The sequence below is a fragment of the Grampus griseus genome, assembly GCF_964374135.1.
Source record: "Grampus griseus genome assembly, chromosome: X".
Taxonomy (NCBI): Eukaryota; Metazoa; Chordata; class Mammalia; order Artiodactyla; family Delphinidae; genus Grampus; species Grampus griseus.
The window spans coordinates 129,724,873-129,746,138 of NC_138999.1; the positions used below are offsets into that span (position 1 = coordinate 129,724,873).

General features: G+C 54.0%; 1 protein-coding gene across 3 annotated transcripts in view; it reads right to left on the bottom strand.

The window, feature by feature from the left end:
* Positions 1-9,168: 9,168 nt before the first annotated feature.
* The window catches only part of MECP2 (methyl-CpG binding protein 2), a 53,303-nt gene continuing 41,205 nt past the window's right edge, over positions 9,169-21,266 (bottom strand). For all 3 annotated transcript variants that reach the window (XM_082681289.1, XM_082681290.1, XM_082681291.1), the window contains 2 exons: positions 11,740-12,090; positions 9,169-10,462 (listed from right to left, as the gene is read on the bottom strand). In XM_082681289.1, coding sequence (XP_082537415.1) covers positions 9,379-10,462; positions 11,740-12,090 — 1,435 coding nt within the window. In that variant the 3' untranslated portion in view covers positions 9,169-9,378. The remainder of the gene's footprint in view (positions 10,463-11,739; positions 12,091-21,266) is intronic.

The following is a 21,266-nucleotide window of genomic DNA, read 5'->3' on the forward strand; positions in this document are numbered from 1 at the left end:
ATGTTCCAGGCCAGGACTGTCTAGTGCTCCTCCTAGTAGGTGTGTCCACATGTGCCTGTGATTCTGGACTCTGAGCACCTGTCATCCGCTCCAGGCCATCGACAGCCTGATGGAGGACGGCTGTGGGGATGCCGCCAGCTCCTGAGCGCCCACAGCCTCACGGGAAGCCAGGGAACACGGGCAGCCGGAGCCAGGTCAGCAGAGGCCATGGGAGGGTCTCAGGCAGGAGGCGCCAGAGGAGTCGGAGCTGGGGGTGAGGGGATGGGGGGTTTCCAAAAGCACCTTGGCACATCCAGGACGAGGGGATGGCCCTGCCCTGGCCCTCGGGGAGCCCCGAGAGGGGCCGGTGCGGGGCGCAGGCTGCCTTTTCCTCCCGTGGCCGCCCCCGAAAGCGGCTGGCTTCTGCGTGTTCGGGGACAGCCAGAGTGGATCAGGAAATGCACCACCGTGCTGTCCTAGGAGCTGTCTGATAATGAAAGCCCAGACCTGGAGTCACTTTCACAGAGAGATTTATCGAGAATGCTAACAGCACAGGATACAGTACTTCCCAACAAAAGGTGCGAACGCGTCACTTAGAAAGGCATGCTGAGTATTCTTGGCTTTCACACGTATTAAAAAACTTACAAAAATAAAATAAAACTGCGTGCTGCCCATCTTTTCAAATAGTAAAAGAACCTTATGAAAAAATCACTTGATTTTACAACAAAAGACACAAACGGACATTTTTATGTAAATTTATAAGGCAAACTCTTTATATAATAAATAGGTTACAGGGATTCAGTGGGGGGGGGGTGTTTTTGAAACGTATACAGGTACATTCAGACAGGTTTACTGAAATGGTACAAATTTCCTTAATAAATTGCCTTTTGTTTTTAAATATATCAGTGCTTTCAGTCATTTGGCTATACACAAAGAACCTTTTTTTGAACACTACAAAAAAGCAATCAATATTTTTTGTTTTTAAAACGACCTACTTATTTTTCTAAAGTAATTGTCCCAAAACACAAAAACTGAAGGTGAATGCGATAGAGGGCTTCTGGAGACATCTCCAGCCAAGTCTGTCCTGGGCGGCTCCCCACGCCCCACGCACACCTCTCCCGCCCTTGGTCAGGCTTCTGGGCTTCGGGGCTGGAGCCAGCTCCCTCTGCACAGGGCGACCTGTGTCCCTGCGACTCAGGAGGGGGCAGCAACCCTGCCTGGTTCTTCCCGCTCCTAAGCCCCATGCACAAATGGTCACTAGGGTCAGCACTGTCCTTGCCTTTCAGAGGAGGGGCCCCCCGGGCGCTAAGGAAGCACGCGTCTGTCCCTGTTCCATCAGCCCTGAACAATGGGAGGTAAACGGCTTCTTTGAGGAGGATCGGGTTTTGCCATGAAACAAGAAGGGGGTTTCTCATGTCCAAATTTTGCTGGGGATCGGATGACAGTAAAGGGAGTGCGCCCCCCTCCACCATCATCTTCTCGTCCAGGAAAGCAGGGGAATCGAGAGGTCACGTTAGTGTCGTGCACTGCGGGATGGGGTGGGATGTGATGATGGTGCCCTGAACAGTAATGCCCACCCTGAACAGTAATGCCCTGTCAACATACACCTGACCTGTGGCCACGGTGGAGGTCTCCAGGGAGATGGCCATCCTCTAGCTGAGCCCCGCCCCTCAGGCCCACCCCAGCCTTCTCCCACTGAGGCGAGGTTGGCTCTGCTCACACCCCTCCTGGCTCCCCTTGCAAGAACATCAACCTTGTCTGTCCTTAAAAAAAAATAATGATGCTAATAACCTGGCGTGGGGGCGGTGCGCAAAAGAATTCACTGAGTGGAACAAAACCTGGTTTTGCTCTGACTTTGCAAATGGCAGCACGTCAGCCATTCGGTCCGTTGGCTTTAGGCTTAACTTCTTTGGGTGGCTTCTGGCTGATCTGGGCAGGGGTTCTGTCTTTGGATCTCCCCTCCTGGGGAGAAAGGACAGACCCTCTCCTCTCAGTTACCATCCCCTCCCTCCGAATTCTTTTGTTTGTAAAGAAAAGGTGTCTAGAAGCATTTGTCTCTGGAACAATTACTTTAAACATGGTTACAATACAGACTTCAGTTCAAACACAGAAGAGATTTACTTCGCAAAGTTCCTTTCACCCACCAAAAATTACACAAATATAAGCCTCAACACCACAGTTAAGAGGACCAGTAGAGAGAACCTCATGTTTGGAACACAAAAGGAGAAATAAAAACCAAACCAAACCCAAACAGAAAAACCCCAGAGAGACGAGGGGAGCGTGGAGGAGGAGGGGGAGGAGCGCAAACACAGCACACGTTACAGTGTCCGGGTACACGGAGCCCAGCGCGAGGAGAGGGCTCGGCACACACTGAGTAACAGTCCTGGTGATATTTGGTCATGTATTCATCAACTACTGACTCTGGAGCGGCTGTTATTGATTGAAGCAGTGACAACTCAAACGGAAAAGGAGGCCTTGGTAGCAAGGGAAGGAGCAGGCTTCGAGTTCTGCAAGCCTTTTGCACTCCACCGTCCAGCTCCCCAGAAACACTGAACTGGGTGGGCCCTGCTGCGTCGGGCGGGCAGGGCGAGAGGTCACCGGGTGAGGCTAACTCGGCGCTGATCTCAGATCTCGGGCAGAAAGCATATGCGCGCAGATAACGCGGACACCCACCTGCGAGGCCGGACAGCAGCGGCGGCAGCCTCCTCTGCCCCCGGCCCCGGGCTGCGTGGGAGAGCAGGCAGGGACCCACCGCTAATACTGAACGAAGGCGGGGGCGAGCCCCCAGGCCGGGCCCGGAAGCTGCCCCTGCCCAGGTCCTCCGAGGGGCCCGAGGGGAGCCTGGCCACCCAAAGGGCCTACGAGTGTTTCTCTTTTGGATTCAGGCCTCAGAAGTAAGTAATGATGCGGGGAGGGAAGCTTTTGGCCCTGGTGATTATAATGCTCTCTGCTTTGGAAGAACAAGTTTCTGGATTTATTTTTTTTTGGTGTTTTTAATTACTTAAAAAAAATGATCAAAAAGAACTGTTACGGCTAAACTCTCTAGCAGATATTGCTCATTAAGAATTACAAAAGCAAATGCAATTACTCATAGGTTGGAGGAGAAGAGGAAGGGACATTTCTGGAGTCTTCGCTACCTCCTGGAGGGGACCCACTGAACCCCACGTGTGGTTCTGGGGTCCCTGGTGTTCTACCTGGTACGGCTCACACTTTCAGAGACAAGACACGGCCTTCTGCCTCCCCTCCAGCCCCCAGACTCGGCAGAGCGGGGGCCCTGCCGGTGGGGAGGCCTGCTGAGCCGGCTCTCCACATACCATCACTCGGACTGGGTCGCTGGAAGGCGTGGGGGGACCAGGCCACCCCCATGGACTCCAGCTGCCCCACCCAGAGATCGAAGGGGACCAGGCAGTGCCATTCCGGGCTTTGCCAGAGCCAGGGAGCACTCTTGCACCCACCCACTGAAATGAGCCGTCCCGCAGTGGCACCCCGGAGCCTCTCTCACAAGCTCGGGAGAAACAGTGCAAAACCCGGTGCTGCCCGGAGCCTCCTTCACTCGGCACTGGGAAGCCCTTGAAAGAAGCGAGGAAAGACCACAGATCTGCTTGGACCGAAGTGACCAGCAGACGGATTTGTCGGTTTTTTTTTGTTTTTTGTTTTTGGTTTTTTTTTTTGTTTGTTTTTGTTTTTGTTTTTTGTGTTTTTTTTGTTTTTGTTTTTAAAATTTTCCCTTGTCCTATGCTATGGTTATCAGAAATATTGTAATTAAGCAACAGGTATAATTTTAACAGGTCTTCTTTTGTGTGTGGAGCCACAAGCAAAATGAGTTTATAACTGTGCAATATACAGATATATATATATAAAACTTCAACTGCTTTGTGTGTCTAGTCGGTGCATTAAATAAAAGGGACAGAAGAACTTAAAGCAAAACTAAAAGGCAAAACAAAAGCCCAGGATAGAAGAGACCAAGCAGGTCTATGCGTATAGTCTATAAGATACTGGATATAATCAGGGTCACCAGGAAGAACAGCTTTGTCACTTGACACACAAACACTGTGGGGAGAGGAACTACCAGTGGGCAGGGGCCAAAGCTTGTGGCCTTTTGATTTCATTTTCTCTCACTGCTGAGCAGGACCTGAGGAAAGGGAAGATAGAGGGGGACCCAGCACAGCAAAGGTAACTTGCAAGTTTCCCAAACGTTCTGAAACTCAAAGCTGGATTTCCCTCCGTGAGGGTCCTCGCCCCCGCCCTCCCTCTGCCCCGGGGGCGCTTGCGGGTGAGGGGCGAGGGGGCACACCCCTTCACCCAGGCCCCAAGAAGAGCAGAGCCGGGGGCTGTCCTTGGGGGCAGGCTGCACCGCAGGCAGAGGCTGGGGAAGAGACATCACCCTAGTTAGAACTTCTTTTTCCTGACAAATCAGCACTTGGGGTAGGCTCTGCGGAAATCAGAAAGGAGCAAGGAACAGGTGGTGCCGGGTAGCGAGAAGGTCACGGGCCTTCGGATTCACTGGTGAGCACTCTCCTTCCTTCCCACACCCAGAGCTGGGCTCCTGCAGCTTTGCAACAGGCAGGCCTTCTCCCAGGACCGGGTGGCAGCTGAGCCCTCAGGGACTGCTACCCACGGAGAGACGGGCTCTCCAGTGACACGAGGGCCCTAAGGCTCAGATCCAGCAGTTTCAGGCCGGATTCCCCTTCACCCGCAGCACTTGCCACACGTTAGGCCAGGCTCCAAGTACTGTTAGATCAGCGTTTTTGCAAAAGCTTGCTCTTATTCATTCAGACATCGAAATGTAGTTTCCTGCTAAATGTTTTTTAGGTCTTCCTTCTGAATTGTCGACAAGGGGTTTCAGTGTTCACTTTTTTTCCCCTTTAACATGGAACTTTAGACCCTGGGGGAGGCAGTATCCTAGAGAATTGTTAACCATTACACTATGTTTTCTGAAGATTGATAGAGTTTCTAAAAGAGAAAGAAGCAAAAACCGAGACTCAACAAACCCCTCGAGTGGACGGGTTCACGGATGAAGAGAAGTGAGATGGGGCCCTTGCAGAGAGCAGCTAAGAGCCAGAACACGACGTGGCGGGGCCATCGGGCAAGAGAGCAGGGGCTCTACTACTAGGCCTGGTAACGTGGCCGTGCTCCCCCCCCACCCCGGGGCCACTGGCCGGGACTCAGGGGACTGGCTAGGCCAATGCACACAGGGCTCTAGAGAGAGCTTACTTCCCGAGGTCTGGATGGCCTGGGCCACCCGTGTGGGAAACTCGCATCAGGAAACAATTTGGGGCCACAACCCTGCTAGGGATGGCTGGACAAAGCTAGAGCTGGTATCTGTGACCTCCCCTGGCCCCGTCACCCTAGAGAGCCTGGCAGGAACGCTCCGGAAAGGGGGCACAGAGCTCAGCTGCCAGGCTCCACTTGGGTTCCAGGAGATCCAGGTGGCCACACCTGGTGGATTCACTTCACACCCTCTGTTCCCTCCTGGGCTTGAGCTGCTTATTAAAAGTTACTTAAAATCCAGAGGTCCCGTCAGCTAAGGAAACTCCTTTCCCACTGGTTTGTTTGTTTCTGGCTAGTACCCTCCTTCACGATGGCCATCACGACGATGACAAGCTAGGCAGAGGGGCAAGCGACCACGTGGGGCTGTTCCAGGTCCCACCGCCACCATTTGTGGCCTCTAGCCTGGAATGCCACTGCTGGACAAGACTGGTGCCGGCACCGGCATGGGGTCTCAGGAGTAGAAGTCAGGTGCTGGCTGTGGCCGTTCCGGCGTCCCCGGGCCACCACCACGGCTTCCACTTTCTGGGGAGCTGAGGGGATGGGGCCCTTGGCTAGTTTGGCACTGACGGACTAGGGGCCGTGGCATTTCTGAGTGTCTCCTGTGCCTTTCGATACGGGAGTACAGCAGCAGCGGAAGGAGCTGAACTGGATGGAGCCTGGCTGTGGCCCAGTGTCCCCAGCTCACTGCAGTGTCAAGGCCAGCAACTACACTGGTTAGGACAAGCCCACCCATGGGCGGGGCGGGGCGGGGCTGGGCCGGGCACGGTGGGAGGAGCTTGAGGACACACAGAATTCCATCAGGTGAGGAGGTAGTCACTAATAACCAGAATGAGGGCCGGGGAGACCGAATGTGACTCTGACCTAGCCCACGGGTGTCTGAAAGCTGTCGGTCAATTCCTGCCTTCTTTACACAGTCCCTAAGAGATGGCCCCCGATCTTCATGGTCTTCAAGTACACACAAAATCGAGGTCACACCCCCAAATTGGGCCAGACACAGCTGGTGAGAATTCCGTGGCTTAGGCCTTCCCTCCAACCTCCTGTCAACCTGACTCCAGGACAGAGGTGGTATGGGAGCTTCGGGGCCCCTGCCCAAAGGTGACTCACTAGTAATGCCTTTATTTGGGGAAGAGGGAATGTGGAAGAAAGGGGGGCGGGGAGAGAAAACCCTAAGGTGCCTCAGGCGCCACCTGCAGCCTTGAAACTCTAAGGGAAGAAGCCGGGAGTGAGGAAGGCTGCAGGTCGGGCCAGGCCCAAAGAAAATGACACTTGAAACTTTGTGTTCTCGACCACCAATGCCAGTCAGCCCCAGAATGAACTGTTATGGGTGAAAGGGGGGCAATGGCAGGCCCAGCTCTCTTTTGCCCAGGACCAGATGGTACCAAGCTGATGGGGAGGCCAGCTCTTGATACTGGTCCCAGGAGCCACATTTTACTGGACGAAAAGTGTAATTAATGCCTAAAAACCTGACCGAGCAAAAGAGATGGTGCCCCACGACAAACAGGCTGGACACCGTGCTCACGTGAATAAGAGTCCTCTGGGGGTTACCAGGAGTGCGAGGCCACTGCAGGGTCAGGAGCCTTTTGTCCTTGGAGGAAGAGGGATCCCGAAGGACTCTCCCCCTACTCCGACGCCCAGCCCTTCCTGGGGAGGAGTCATAAGTGAAGCCCGGAGGGTTGACAGCAGAGCAGGTTTGGTTGTGAGACTTGCTTCTGCAGCATCAAGAAATGGATACAAAAATGCTAGAAAGGCCAGCTACGACTCCACAAACAGAACGGGGCAAACTCCCTTGCTTCTAACCACTCTGGGAGAGACAGACATGTTTTTTTCTTAAGCTACTGATTGGAACTGTCAACTATGGGTCCTGATCACTAAGGACTGGCAAGGAAGTGCTAGACGGTTTCTAAGATGTTTCACTCCTTCATGGTTACACCGCAGTGAGGAAGCCAGGGGACAGTAACTGAAATACACGAGACAACACGCACTTGACAGTTCATGGCAGCAGCTCACATGGGACGTGCTTGTGGGTGTTTCTGGAAGCATAAGACTGCTGTCTCGTTTGCTACTTTGATAAGGTACTTCTCAGTTGGACAGATTTAGATAAGAGACATCTCTGTAAACACAGAAAAGGATATACCAATATGATGAAGATATGCAGTTAGATAAGGACTTCCTGAACAGAGGGTGAAAGCACGGGATCCTGAATTGAAACTGGTCAATGAACACCCCAAAACAAGCCCAAGCCTCTACGCGCCCACGCCACAGCCCTGGTGCACACGTGGAGATGCGTGAGGTACGAGCGCACCCCGTCTCCCGCAAGCAGAGGCCACACGGGGCCCGCAGAAAAGAACCTGTGCTCTGAGGAGCAGCAGTGGGGCGTCTGCACTTGCTCTGCCTGCCGCCCCGCCCGACCACCCCGCCCCTAGCCGGTCCGGCAGAGGCCAAGGTCAGGGCTGGGCCACTCAATGACACTGGCAGGCCACAGTGGGTCTCTGTGCTGCCCTTGGCTTCGAAATCCATATCCGGCCCAACTTCTCCCTCCCCCACTTCTGCTGAGTGGGAAGGTTGAGAAGGCCTGGGATCCGGGGTCTGACCAGGGAAGGGGACTCCTAGGAGAGCAAGACCTTGCCACTCCCTTGCCCCTCGGAGGCCGAGGCACACTAGGGCCAGGTGGATTTAGCAGAGCCTGGGGCTTCCTCAGGACTCAGAATGGGTGGGAGGGGGGCTGGGGCTGACGGCAGGAAGGCCAAGGGGGGTGAGTTCTGGGGCCCTGAGCTGACAGCGTCGGCTCAGGGTACAGTTGGGCACTGCGGCTGCCTGGAACAGAAGGGATGAGGGTGGGGGGAGGGGAAGAAATGAAAGGATGAAATGGAAGAAGGCAGAAATTGAAGGAGAGAAGAGAAACCAATCAGGAAGTCCTTATAAATTGCAGCAAACACTTAGAGTTTCGGAGCTTCGTGGGAACCCTATGTGCTGAGCCCACTTTAAAACAAGCGCAGGTATATACAGATCCAGGTAGTTGTCAACACCGTCACGTCTGGTGGCTTGAGGGACAAAGTGTCACCAATTCAAGCCAGTTTGCTCTCAGAGCGTGTTTGTTTTGAAGTGGGAACATGAAGACTCAATAGTGCAAATAGTTCTAAGCTGTCCCTAGAGGAGTTAGAATTGGAAAGTTTTGGAAGAACATTTCCCCCTCCTTCCCCCTGGCCCCTGCCCCATCTACTAAGGCTCTAACTACCAGTCACAACTGCTCTGAGCGACTAGGAATCCCTTCCGCCTGGCCTGCTGCGCTCGGCGGTCTGGAGCCTGGGCCTGCCTGCCTGGGCCTTGTCCTGCGGCCTTGGCGGCCTCTCTCTAGCGCCACCCGCGGGAGGCCAGCCCTGGGCCATCGTCTCCTCTGGCTAAGGCCAGTCTACACCCAGCGGCTCAAAGGATGACTCCTTCCTAGCCAGGCCAGAACTGGGGCGAACAGGTGCTACTTCCCCGTCCTGTGAAATGTCCTTGTCGATTTTGGATTGGGGCCGGCGTGGGGCCAGGTTTGTGCCACCACGGGTGGGATCACACGGGCTATAGCCACTGGCCATCCGCATCTTCTCTAAAGGATCCACCTGCCTCTCTTGCCTCACACCTCCTTGTCCCGACGTGGGTGGGAGTGGGCGAGGCGGGGGAGCTGGAGGCAGGGCAGGGTGGGGGGAGGAGAGCTGAGACTGGGGCGCCAACGGCACCAAAACCAGGAGTGTCCTCTCAAGTGCTCTCTGCCCCTAACGACCACGTGGGGGGGCTGGGTGGGAGGGAGGTGCAGGCGCACCCTAAGAAGCCTGGGCAACAGCTTGTCTGGTCAGTAGTATCTGCAGCAAGCCTTGTTGAAGGAGCCTAGTTTAGAAAAGTGCAAAGCTACTTCTGGCCCTGGTTAGGTCTTCAACCTGACTGTGCTTGTCGGTAAGAAAAACATCCCCAATGCTCCAACTACTCCCACCCTGAAGCCACGAAACTCTAAGTTTACTGAAAGAAAAAAAAATATTTTTTATTTCAGTTAATCGGGAAGCTTTGTCAGAGCCCTACCCATAAGGAGAAGAGACAACAGCTGCCTTTATTCTTGTTGGTTTGCTTTGCAATCCGCTCTGTGTAAAGTCAGCTAACTCTCTCGGTCACGGGCGTCCGGCTGTCCACAGGCTCCTCTCTGTTTGGCCTTGGCATGGAGGATGAGACAATGTCTTTGCGCTCTCCCTCCCCTCGGTGTTTGTACTTTTCTGTGGCCGCGGCGGCGGTCGTGAGCGCGGGCTGAGTCTTAGCTGGCTCCTTGGGGCAGCCGTCGCTCTCCAGCGAGCCTGCTCTCGGCATCTTCTCCTCTTTGCAGACGCTGCTGCTCAAGTCCTGGGGCTCGGGGGGGCTGGCGGGGGCCTCGGAGCTCTGGGGCTCCGGCGGGGGCGGGGGCGGGGGCGGGAGCAGCGGCGCGGGTGCCTTCGGGGGCTCCACGTGGTGGTGGTGGTGGTGGTGCTCCTTCTTGGGGGGCGAGGAGGCGCTGCCGCTGCGCCCCTTGGGGCTGCTCTCCTTGCTTTTCCGCCCGGGGCTCTTGCAGGTCTTCAGTCCCTTCCCGCTCTTCTCGCCAAGGGTGGACACCAGCAGGGGCTTCACCACCTCCTTCACCTCGATGCTCACCGTCTCCCGGGTCTTGCGCTTCTTGATGGGCAGCACGGTCTCCTGCACAGACCGGATGGAAGACTCCTTCACGGCTTTCTTCTTGGCCTCGGCGGCGGCAGCCGCCACCACACTGCCCGGCTTTCGGCCCCGTTTCTTGGGAATGGCCTGGGGGTCAGCCTCAGCTTTTCGCTTCCGGCCGGGGCGTTTGATAACCATGACTTGGGCCGACGTGGTGGCCCCACCCCCTTCGGCCTTGCTGCCCGGTGAAGCTTGGAAAGGCATCTTGACGAGCAGCTTCCCGGGACTTTTCTCCAGGACCCTTTTCACCTGCACGCCCTCTGCTGCTGCTGCCTTGGGTCTCGTGGTGCCGCTCCCTTTGGGGCGTCCCCGGCCTCTGCCAGTTCCTGGAGCTTTGGGAGATTTGGGCTTCTTAGGTGGTTTCTGCTCTCGCCGGGAGGGGCTCCCTCTCCCAGTTACCGTGAAGTCAAAATCATTAGGGTCCAGGGAGGTGTCGCCTACCTTTTCGAAGTATGCAATCAGCTCCACTTTAGAGCGAAAGGCTTTTCCCTGGGGACTGTGGGAACAAACGGAGAGACACAAAGAATAATCAGAAGCTTCCACAGCCATGTCAGAGATGGGGCAGAGGAGAAGGTGGTGGCAAACCCTCTGACAGGAGCCATTCTGCAACTGGCATGCCCGACGATACAGCTGAACAAGAGTCACATTTAAGAAAAGCTGAGATGAGCTAAAACTAGGGAGCTGCGGCCTCGGTTACACAGGAAGCAATCGGGTTGCCCAACGGCCGTGGGCGCCCGCGAGGCCTGCTCTGGTGCCAGAACGGCTTGGTGCTGACTGGATGCCCACGAGCAGCTGCCTGCCACCAAGCTCCTCTGGCCCCCAAAGGGGTCTGGCCTGGGGACCCTGTCTAGCTGTCAGGCTAACTCGGGTACGCTGCTTAGCCTCTTTTGGAATCAGTTTCCTCATCCGTCAGTAGGATAACGCTTTGCTCACCTTTTTCTGAGTTGCTGGAATTAAATGAGGCTGTCTGAAAGCAGCCTTTGAAAACTGCTAACCTTTCTGGAACCATCTAAGGGGAAGAACTGAAATGCACGCATTCACACTTGTCCTCTGAAGCTCTGGCTTCGAAGTTACTCTGTTTCAACAGGTAACACCCGACGACCAGCCCACAGCTGGACAAAGGCCCAAGGGACAGTGGGAAAGGCACACGGAGCCCATCTGGGTCTCTCCCCAGAGGCCCTATCAGAGAGCCCATCTGTCCCAACATGATTCACAGAGCAGACTGAGCCCTATGAACTCCTGTTTCTTTGGGTTCATGACGCAATGTCAGAGAAGTACTGTCCCAGAAAGAAGAGGTTAACAGGTTCTGAGGAGGGCCCCTCAGCTGGGAGATGGCAGCGAGCCCAGGGAGCTCCCTTGCATCCCCAGCCCAGGCCAGTGTGCACGGCAGGACCTTGCGTCCTCACTGCTTCCCAGGCGGCCTCTCCTGGTGCCCTCACTGAGGCCCTGGGTAGGCCCTACTGCTATTCCAGCTCCAGATGAGGCCTTGACGGCAGGTGCGGAAAGCCACACTCTGCTACCCCGGGCACATCTCATTCAGGGCAGTGACCTACGTACGCGGTCATTCCAAGCATACCTGGTCGCGCCCGCAAGCAGTGGTCACTACTGAAGCCCCTGACCCGAGGTGGGGTTATGCACACACATTTTCCTGATCAAGGAGCAGCAAAGAGCTACCACTCCGAGGGGTCCCCATCAGTTTTTCAGCACCGGTCCCTGACCCCCCGCCCACCCGGCCCTCCCCGCTCTGTAGAAACAGGAGTCACCCTTACTTACTTGATCAAATACACATCATACTTCCCAGCGGAGCGGCCAGATTTCCTTTGCTTAAGCTTTCGGGTCCAACCTTCAGGCAGAGTGGGGTCGTCGTACATGGGTCCCCGGTCGCGAATGATGGAGCGCCGCTGTTTGGGGGAGGCCGAAGCTTCCGGCACGGCTGGGGCCGAGCCCGACCCTTCCGAGGTCTCTGCTTTACCTGCCTCTGCCGGCTCAGCAGAGCGGTGGGCCGCTGGCTGCAGGGGCTCATGCTTGCCCTCTTTGTCTTCTTTCTTATCCTTCTTCACCTTTTTAAACTTCAAAGGTTTATCCTTCAGGCCCTGGAGATCCTGTTCTTCTGACTTTTCTTCCCTGAAGTATTAAACGAGTATGTAAGTATCACGGAGAACACACTGGTTTGCAGAAACAGTGAGCAACAGCAGGCCCCGGGCGCCCCAGCGTGGGCAGGGCCCTGAGAGAGGGGCTGCCCTGCCAGTGCTCGCCCAGATCCAGATGCCCTTCCCCTGCACACATCATTTTAGAGCCCTTGGGCTGCTGACGGCGATGGCCCACCGCACCCTACCTGCGCCGTGGCCTGAGTCCCACTCCTAGCATGCCTGCACTGAGAAGGTGACTTCTCAGTGTTACGAGCTGTGCCCGAGGGCCTCCGTGTATGACGGATGACAAGAGGCCCTCCTCGACTGCCGGAGAGGGACCTACCCACCAAAATGGAGGGGGGCTCCTCGTCACGAAGGACTGGCTTGGCTGTTACTACAGCTTCTGTGTTTTGGGTTTTCTCAAACGTGTGCTCAGTAAAAGCAGCACAGTACAACTTGCTGACGGGAACAGTCCAACAGTGCCCCTTGGGCGGTGGCGCAGAGCACAGCGCTGTGGAAAAACACGCAGATTCGGAGCCAGCCAACCTGAGCTCAAATGCTGACTTTGCCATTTTCAAACGCGACCTGAGCAAGTGAGCTCAGCATCCCGTGCCTCGGTCTCCTCATCTCAACAATGGGTCAACACCCCAGAGGGAGAAGAGTCACAAAGGCGTTGTATAAACACTGGCGGACGTGGGTAACCAGACACTGATGCCCAGGGTTCTGGCATGAGAAGAGGAGCAATCCCAGGTCGGGGAGCCTTTATCACCAGACGCTCCTGACGACACAGGGCCTTGGCCCTGGCCGATGGGATGGAAGAGCAGAGAGAACGGAAAGGGGCAGAAGAACACGCTCCTCGGTCCAGGGCGGGCACCTCCTCGTTCCTTCATGCCAACGGAACAGCTCCTTCCCCATGCTTCCGTCCCACCCGGTAGGGTCCCCTCCTCGTGTACTTCGGCAATGGTCACTGTGAGGCCCCGGGATCAGGGTCTGGCCATGATGCGCTCATGGCCAGGCCAAGAGGGCAAGAACACTACCCGGGCCAGGGAGGCTTGGAAGAAGAATCGTGGGCTCGGAATCAGGCACCTGAGAAGCCCGCAGTTAGCAGCTCATCTCATCCGGGAGAAGAGCCAGACTCCTCTGTCCTTCAGATCTCAGTCCCAGAGCTGCCTGGGCCCACGCGGCTCACGTCGGCCCACCCCAAGTGACTGCCCTTCTTGGCCAAACCGCGGAGACCGCAACAAAGGCACCACGGCGTGCCCTGGCAACCAGACTCCAATGACGTGGCTAAGTCACCAGTGGTGAGTTCGCACCAGGAACACTCAGGTCAGGCATATGGGGAGACAGGCTGTGGGGAGGGCGCGCCCCGACCTCCTCCCTATCCTGGCTCCGCCTCCAGAAGTTTAGGGCCCCGAGTGTGAGCTCTAGCACACAGCTGACTTTCTAATTCTCCAGGCTTAGCTCCTTGATGGGAGATGAGGAAGAGCCATGGGCAGCTCCATGCAGCCCGCAGCCCACTGTCACCACGGGAACCTGGGCAGTCCCGAGCCCGAGAAAAACACTGCACCGATGGCAAAGGCTGGCTTCTTGAGAGCCCTCATCTGCACTCCCCTGATAATTTAACTACGGTGAAGTCAAGCACAAACCACACGCCCCAGGAATGCCTCTTAGGTACAAGCAAGGGTGCCGATGCCATCTAGGGCCAGCCCTTCTAGAAACCTACCCTGAAGAGACACCCACAGAAATGCAAAACAACAGATGCCCGATGTTACTGGCGACAACATTCTTTTCATCAGCTCAAGACTGTGGCCAAGCCAGACGGCCGCCGCCAGAGACCTGCTGGGCAGACGCCGACGTGCGCACCACGGAGAGCCGGGCGGCCCGAACCATGAGTGAGGGACCCCCAGGACCTCCTGTGAGGGGAACACCGTACACTGTAGGCAGCCCTCTGGGGGAGAAAAGAAGGGGACTTTAGGAAGCAGATGGCAAAAACGAAGGGAATCAGTCCTGGCACAGGGTAGGCAGGACCAAGGTGAGGACAGGAGTGAGGCAAGACCTCGCCGGGTGTGTCAAACCAGAATTTCAATTTCTGAATCATGTAAAAGTTTACATAACCAAAACCAAAATGAAAACAAAAGGGAACAGAAGGGAACATGCCTAGCATCCACGGAGGGGAACCAGGCTAGCCTGGGGAAAAGTGGGGGCTCCAGTTCTGGGGTGGCCTGTGGGGTGGAAAGGCAGGGCAGCGCACAGGGGTGGCAGAAGGGTCAAAAGGACGTGGGTTGAAAGGGCTCCTGTTGGGCTACGCAGTGACCAGGTGACTGTCCAAAAGAATGAACTGATTAGAATATAGTTAAGAAAAAACCCACTTGGTGATGTTGGGGGAAGTAGAGAAAGACGTAAAGGAAATGAGGGTCCAATGGGCTTATGGGGGAAGAAGGTTCCAGGCAGCAGAGAGGCCTCGAGGGGGCACGTGGGGCTGTGTCGGGTTTTATTCTGAGTGTGATGGGATCCCTTTGGCTACTATGTGGAGAATGGCCTGCCAGGGACCTAAGTGGGCAGCAGGGAGCCTGTGGGAGGCCTCTTGGGGCGCTCTGGGCATGTGATCCAGGGCGAGGAGGGCAAGGACTGGGGACGTGACCAGGAGGTGGAGCAACAGAGCTGGCCGGTGTGGGGACGAGGGCCGGGGATGAGCTAAGGGCCATGGCCAAAGCCTGCGAGGATGGTGATGCCACCAACCGAGGATGACGAAGCCTGGGCCAGCAGCAGGGGGGAGCTACAGCCACACCCGCGTCGAGAAGCTGAAGGAGCAGCTAACACAGCACCGTAACCAGCTACACTTCAACATAAACAAACCAAAAGAAGCTCAAGGAGGGGAGAACATAGTTCTTTGGCTACAAAGTGGGGAGGCCCCTGTGCCCGGACTCTGACTTAGCCTAAATGAACTGTTTGGATTTTTAGAATTTTTTATTGTGATAAAACAGACATAACATAAAATTTACCTTTTCAACTGTTTCTAAGTATACAATAAATGAAGTTTCAATAGCACCAAACATGGGAATAAAAAGGCCTTTAACTCTGTGATTATTCTAGCTCTTTTAGATTGAAATTACTTGGGACTTCCCTGGTGGCGCAGTGGTTAAGAATCCGCCTGCCAATGCAGGGGACACGGGTTCGAGCCCTGGTCCGGGAAGATCCCACATACCGCAGAGCTACTGAGCCCGTGCGCCACAACTACTGAGCCTGCGCTCTAGAGCCTGCATGCCACAACTACTGAGCCCGCGTGCACAGAGCCTGTGCTCCGCAACAAGAGAAGCCCCCACTCGCCGCAACTAGAGAAAGCCCACACCCAGCAACGAAAACCCAATGCAGACAAAAGAAAAAAAAAAATTGAAATTACTTGAAGCAACTGTGAGAATATGGTGATTTTCAATTCTGTGCATTGAGGAGCACAGAGGTGTTTGGTACTTTATTTTCTGACTGCTACTTCTCCGCTTAAAAACAAATAAAAGCCCACGAAGAAGTCTGGAAGCCATTCTGCTGGGTGTGGAGTGGAGGCAAAAATGATGGAAAACAGGTAATCCAAATGAGTTTACCCTCGGCCCAGCCACCTGCTCAGTGCCAGGGTAACCTGAGGAAGGGGGCCAGGCTGGGGTACTAGGCGAGTACTCAAGGCCCCCCACCAGGAGGATTATAGGGTTTGCTGAAACACACTTTTTCAAAGAAACCAAACAGGGACTTCCCTGGTGGTCCAGTGGCTAAGACTCTGCGCTCCCAATGCATGGGACTAGGGTTCGATCCCTGGTCAGCGAACTAAAATCCCACATGCAAGCCGCAACTAAAAGATCCTGCATGCCGCAACTAAAGATCCCGCATGCTGCAACTAAAAAGATCCCACACACCACAACTAAAAAGCCTGCGTGACACAGTGAAGATCCCATGTGCTGCAACTAAGACCTGGCTCAGCCAAATAAATAAATAAATATTAAAAAACAAAGAAGAAACCAAACAGCCCTCCAGACCGTGTATCTCTGCATGCATGTGCGCACACACACACACCTGCTGAGAGGACCGTGAGAACTGAGCACCTAGTTCTTAAGTTCACACATTTTAGAGTTGGGGGTATTCACCTGTTCAACTCTTCAGTGTTATAGGTGAAAAGAAAAGCAAGTACAACCAGACAAGGGAACCTGCCTGAGGTCATGCCTGAGCTGACGTGTGTTCATCGACTGCCCTTGCCCTGAGCCAGCCTCTGCTAAGGGCTGGGAGGCCAGGGTAGAACCAGCATCATTCTCTGGTCTTCTAGAGCTCCCAATTTCGGGGGCGGGGGTGAGGGGAGGCAACAAAGAAAGAGCATCCTCTCCTCTGTTCCAGGCACGGAGCAAGCCCAGACACAGCTGGGTGTTTAGGGCTGAGGAGGAGTGCTTATCCCAGTCCCAGGCCAACAAGGAGTGCTCGGGGCAGGCTAGACCAGGTGGGCCCCGGGCCGGCACTATCAATAGCCCTATCCTGTCACCACTGTGACGCCCCTCCCTGGAGGGAGAAGCGAGTCAGGATAAGCATTCTGTGTATGCATTCTGTGTATGCATTCTGGGCCAGCCCTCGCTCTCGTCTTCCGATAGGCCTTCCCTGCTCCACGCACAGTGCATTTTGAATACGCCACCCCGCCGCTCAACCCCCCAGACAGCGTGCATCTTCCTTCCTGTCGTCTCCCTGCTCGGTGCACAGGAGCAGCGCTTAATTCTGCCAAGGGATGATCACAACGCACATGTTATGCTACCTCCGCTTCCTCTGACGGCCCCATTCCCCTGCCCATCAGCTTCAAGTAGCACGGGCTAGTTTAGCACGCAAAGCAGTAGGCCTGAGTCAGTGAGTACATGATGACTTTGGACGCCTGGGCCCCGGTGGGTCGGGGTTGGCAGGAGATGACGCCGGAGTGGTCACCGAGGGCCCAGAAAGGCAGATGGTGACATCTACAGTGATGGAGAGGGAGGGGTCACGGAGGACAGTCATGCTGGGACGACAGGTCCCAGGCTTCCACAGATCAGCTCCCAGCAACGAGGCGGACGGGTCTGCAGAGACTCCTCTTGCTGAAACTACTAAAAATGCCGGACCGAACATCTTCTAGAAGATATTACAGAGGACAGTGTTTAAAACGTCTTACCTGTACTCACAAGCTGGCCAGAAAGTAAGGAATATGCAGGCTAAAGAGGCAGGGAAGGAAGGGAGGGGTCCTGTTGACGGAGGAGGCCGGCAGAAGAGCCAGGGAGAAGGAAGAGGCCACGAGGAAACGCCTGGGAGAGTCCAAAGAGAGGGGCATCCTACACGTTGGCGGGCCTGGACTCTTCAAAATGGGCTGCGGTGTGAGGAGCAAAAGGAGACTGAAGAGACAGGACAACGAGGAGCGACTGGCTCCCTGGTCTGAAGGCGCTACAACGGCAGCAGCGGGGGGTTTGGGCAACGTGAATATGGTCGCACGTGAGCTTGATGCTGAAGCCCCCGAGTGCACGAACTGCCCCGGATGAATGCTCTGAGGAGAGCCATCCTTCAGGGCTCAGGAGCGCGATGGAGCGACTGCCAGCGGCGGCAGGGGCAACGTGTCCACAAAGGGGCAGACGACAGCAACATAACCGGAAACTGCTGCTGGACAGGAATACTTAAGAGCCGTTTCGGTCAAGCTTCCTAACAATTAAAGAGAACGCCTTCACGTTACATGAATACATTAAGAGAAAAGGCTGAAAACCTCGCAGAAGTGCCTTCTTGTAGTGGCTCAAAGAACTGCAATGTTTTCAACAGCGTTATGCTCTGTATGGTGAAGCCGTGAGTGTGAATGAAGGTGTTGAGGTGCTTCCTCGTGTTAAAACAAACAAACCACTGCCAAAGGCAGCCTTGCCTAGGGCCTGACTTCTAATATCGATGGAACAACTAACCTGTGCACTGTGTGGGGGAGATGCAGGTATCACATTGAAGCAGAAGGCCTTCACAAATCTTAAATGTCTACGAAGACTGAGAGAAGGCTCTTGTGTGAAAAAACATCATTTGGTAATTTTGCTGCTAAAACGAAAACATGAGATCAAATCCTTCCTTTGATCTAGCAAAGGAAAACGAGAGTTGCCGGAATCTTGATTTCAGGCCAAATCATTGTATCCCGAGGGGTCTGATAGCACTCTTTTGACCCGAGGCTCCTGTGCATTCCAGCGGTGCAATCAGCCAACAGCTGACATGTGCAGCTGACCAGACAACTGCAGCTGAGGTGTGACTACTCAATCTCCAAGGCTTCCATATTGAAAAAGAAAAGAAAGGCCACAAAGCCAGGTGAAAGCCACAGCTAAAAGGTGTTCTTCACTTGAATCTGAATCCTGCCCCCTCCAGAGTGAGCTCTAGGAAACCTCCAGAGCACCAGCAATATCCTGACCTTTCCCAATTTCAGTCATGTTTGCATCAGGCCAATCTCAGGAGATGGAGTGTCTCAGCACCTTTCATTCCCAGTCATCCACCCCATGGAGCTACGTAAGGAGCCCAAGTACCACAACAAAGCCACAAACCGGAAGGACAGGGTGGCGGCCACTTCCCCAGGTCAATGGTCAGGAACCAGAGGAGAGACATGGCCTCCTGGCAGTGGCTGCTTCCATCCTCCAGTATGAGCTGCAGAATCGCAGAATCAAGGGGGCTTCTCTGCACGAATCAATAAACGTAGCAGCGCTTTGAGACGCCAGCTTTGGCCCCTTTAAAGATCTGAGAGAAATCAAACTGGCACTGGAAGAGGGTCTCAGTGGTCTCTGGGGAGCAAAAAAGGGGATGGGGTTCAGCTCAAAGGCTTCAATGGTGGAACCTGAAGTTTAGCGGACCCGCTCTGAATTCAGTGTATTTTTTAACACCCCAGTTTTTAGAAGATGCAAGAAACTGTCTATGTTTTGAAAAGCTAAATAAAACACAGTTCTTGCCACCCAAAGGTAGAACCCTCCCCGAATGAAGGCAATGAGCACCACACGGTAAGCCTCACCTTGAAAGCGTGAGTCTACCACACATGGGAGAGAAGGAAGTTTGAAAAAACACTGCCACCGTGGAGAACAGTCAGGCAGTTCCTCAAAAAGTTAAACGTGGAGCTCCCATGTGACCCAGCGATTCCCCTCCTAGGTATGGACCCCAGAGAGTTGAAAACAGGGACTCGAACAGATACTTGGACGCTGATGTTCATAACAGCACAGTTCACAGTAGCCAAAAGGTAGAACCAACCAACCCAAGTGTCCAGGTACACATAAATGCAGAAACAAAATGTGGTCTGGGGCTTCCCTGGTGGAGCAGTGGTTAAGAATCCGCCTGCAAATGCAGGGGACACAGGTTCAAGCCCTGGTCCGGGATGATCCCACATGCCGCGGAGCAACTAAGCCCTTGCACCACAACTACTGAGCCTGTGCTCTACAGCCTGTGAGCCGCAACTACTGAGCCCGCGCGCCTCGAGCCTGTGCTCCGCAACAAGAGAAGCCACTGCAATGAGAAGCCCACGCACCGCAACAAAGAGTAGCCCCCGCTCGCCACAGCTAGAGAAAGCCTGCACTCAGCAACAAAGATCCAACGCAGCCAAAAATAAATAAAAATAAATTTATTTAAAAAATGTGGTTCATTCATATAATGGAATGTTATTCAGCTTTAAAAAAGAAGGAAACTGGGGAATTCCCTGGCGGTCCAGTGGTTAGGACTCCATGTTCTCACTGCCAAGGGCCCAGGTTCGATCCCTGGGCCTCGGGGAACTTAAGAGCCCACAAGTCCCGTGGTGGGGCCAAAAAAAAAAAGAAGGAAACTCTGACACCTGCTATAGCATGGATGGACCTTGAATTGAAGACGTTATGCTAAGCGAAGTAAGCCACACACAGAAAGACAAACACTGTATGACTCCATTTATATGAAATGTCCAGAACAGGCAAATCCAGAGATTGAAAGTAGATTATTCATTGCCAGGGTCCGGGGGTAGTGGGTAATAGGGAACGACTCCTAATGGGTACAGGATTTTTTGGGGGGGGGCGGGGGTGTAATGAAAATGTTCTGGAACTAGATAGAGGTGATGGTTGCACAACATTATGAGTGTACTAAATGCCAGTGTACACTTTAATGGGTGAATTTCACAGTATGTGAATTATATCTCAATTTTTATAAGAACCCACTAAAATGACAGCTGACTTCACCCATTACCCTAAATCATAAAGGCAGGTTTTACAACGCTCAGGCAGGTAGCTCTGCTGTCCATGTGAGAGAAATTGGCGAATGTGGGGACCTACGGTGACACATGCTAGACTGGACCACGCTGACCTGAATGCCATCTCTGAAACCCAGGACACGGTAACCACGACGGTCAGAAAGGAATCTAGTCCAAGAAGTTTAATGACTAGGCATTTAGCCAAGTTGAAGGTTGTTGGCTAAATATTCTGAGGGTGTTTGATCTTTCTTTTTATTGTGGTAAAATGCATGACATAAAATTTACCATTAGCAGTACTTAGTACATTCACAATGTTGTACAGCCATCACCACTATCTAGTTCCAGAACATTTTGTCACCCCCCCGGAGGAAATCTTATACCCACTAAGCAGGTACTTCCCCAGCCCCCCTTACTCCCAAGCCCCTGGCAACCACTAATCTCTTTTCTGTCTCTATGGATCTGCCTGTTTGGACCTCTCATATAAATGGAATCATATAACATATGGCTTTTTGTGATAGGCTCCTTTCACTCAGCATAATGTTTTCAAGGTTCTTCCACATTGTAGCATGTATCAGAACTTCTTCCCTTTCTATGGCTGAATAACATTCCACTGTACAGACACACCACACTTTTTGTTTATCCATTCATCTGTTCATGGACATCTGGGTTGCTTCTACTTTTTAGCTGCTGTGAATATTTGAGTACAAGTTTTTTGCACGGGTGTATGTTTTCAATTCTCTTGGGTCTATACCTAGAGTGGAATCACTGGGTCACACGGGTACTCCATGCTTGACTTTTTGAGGAAGCTCCAGACTGTTTTCCACGTGGCTTCCTTTGGGGGTGATGAAAATGTTCTGGAACTAGACAGGAGTAAAGTAAGGTGGCAGAAACTGCTTCCACTCTGGAATGCCTAGCAAGGAGGGGCAAGCTTTGAACAGAAGTCATCATGACAAGGACACGGGGAGCGGGGTGGAGGT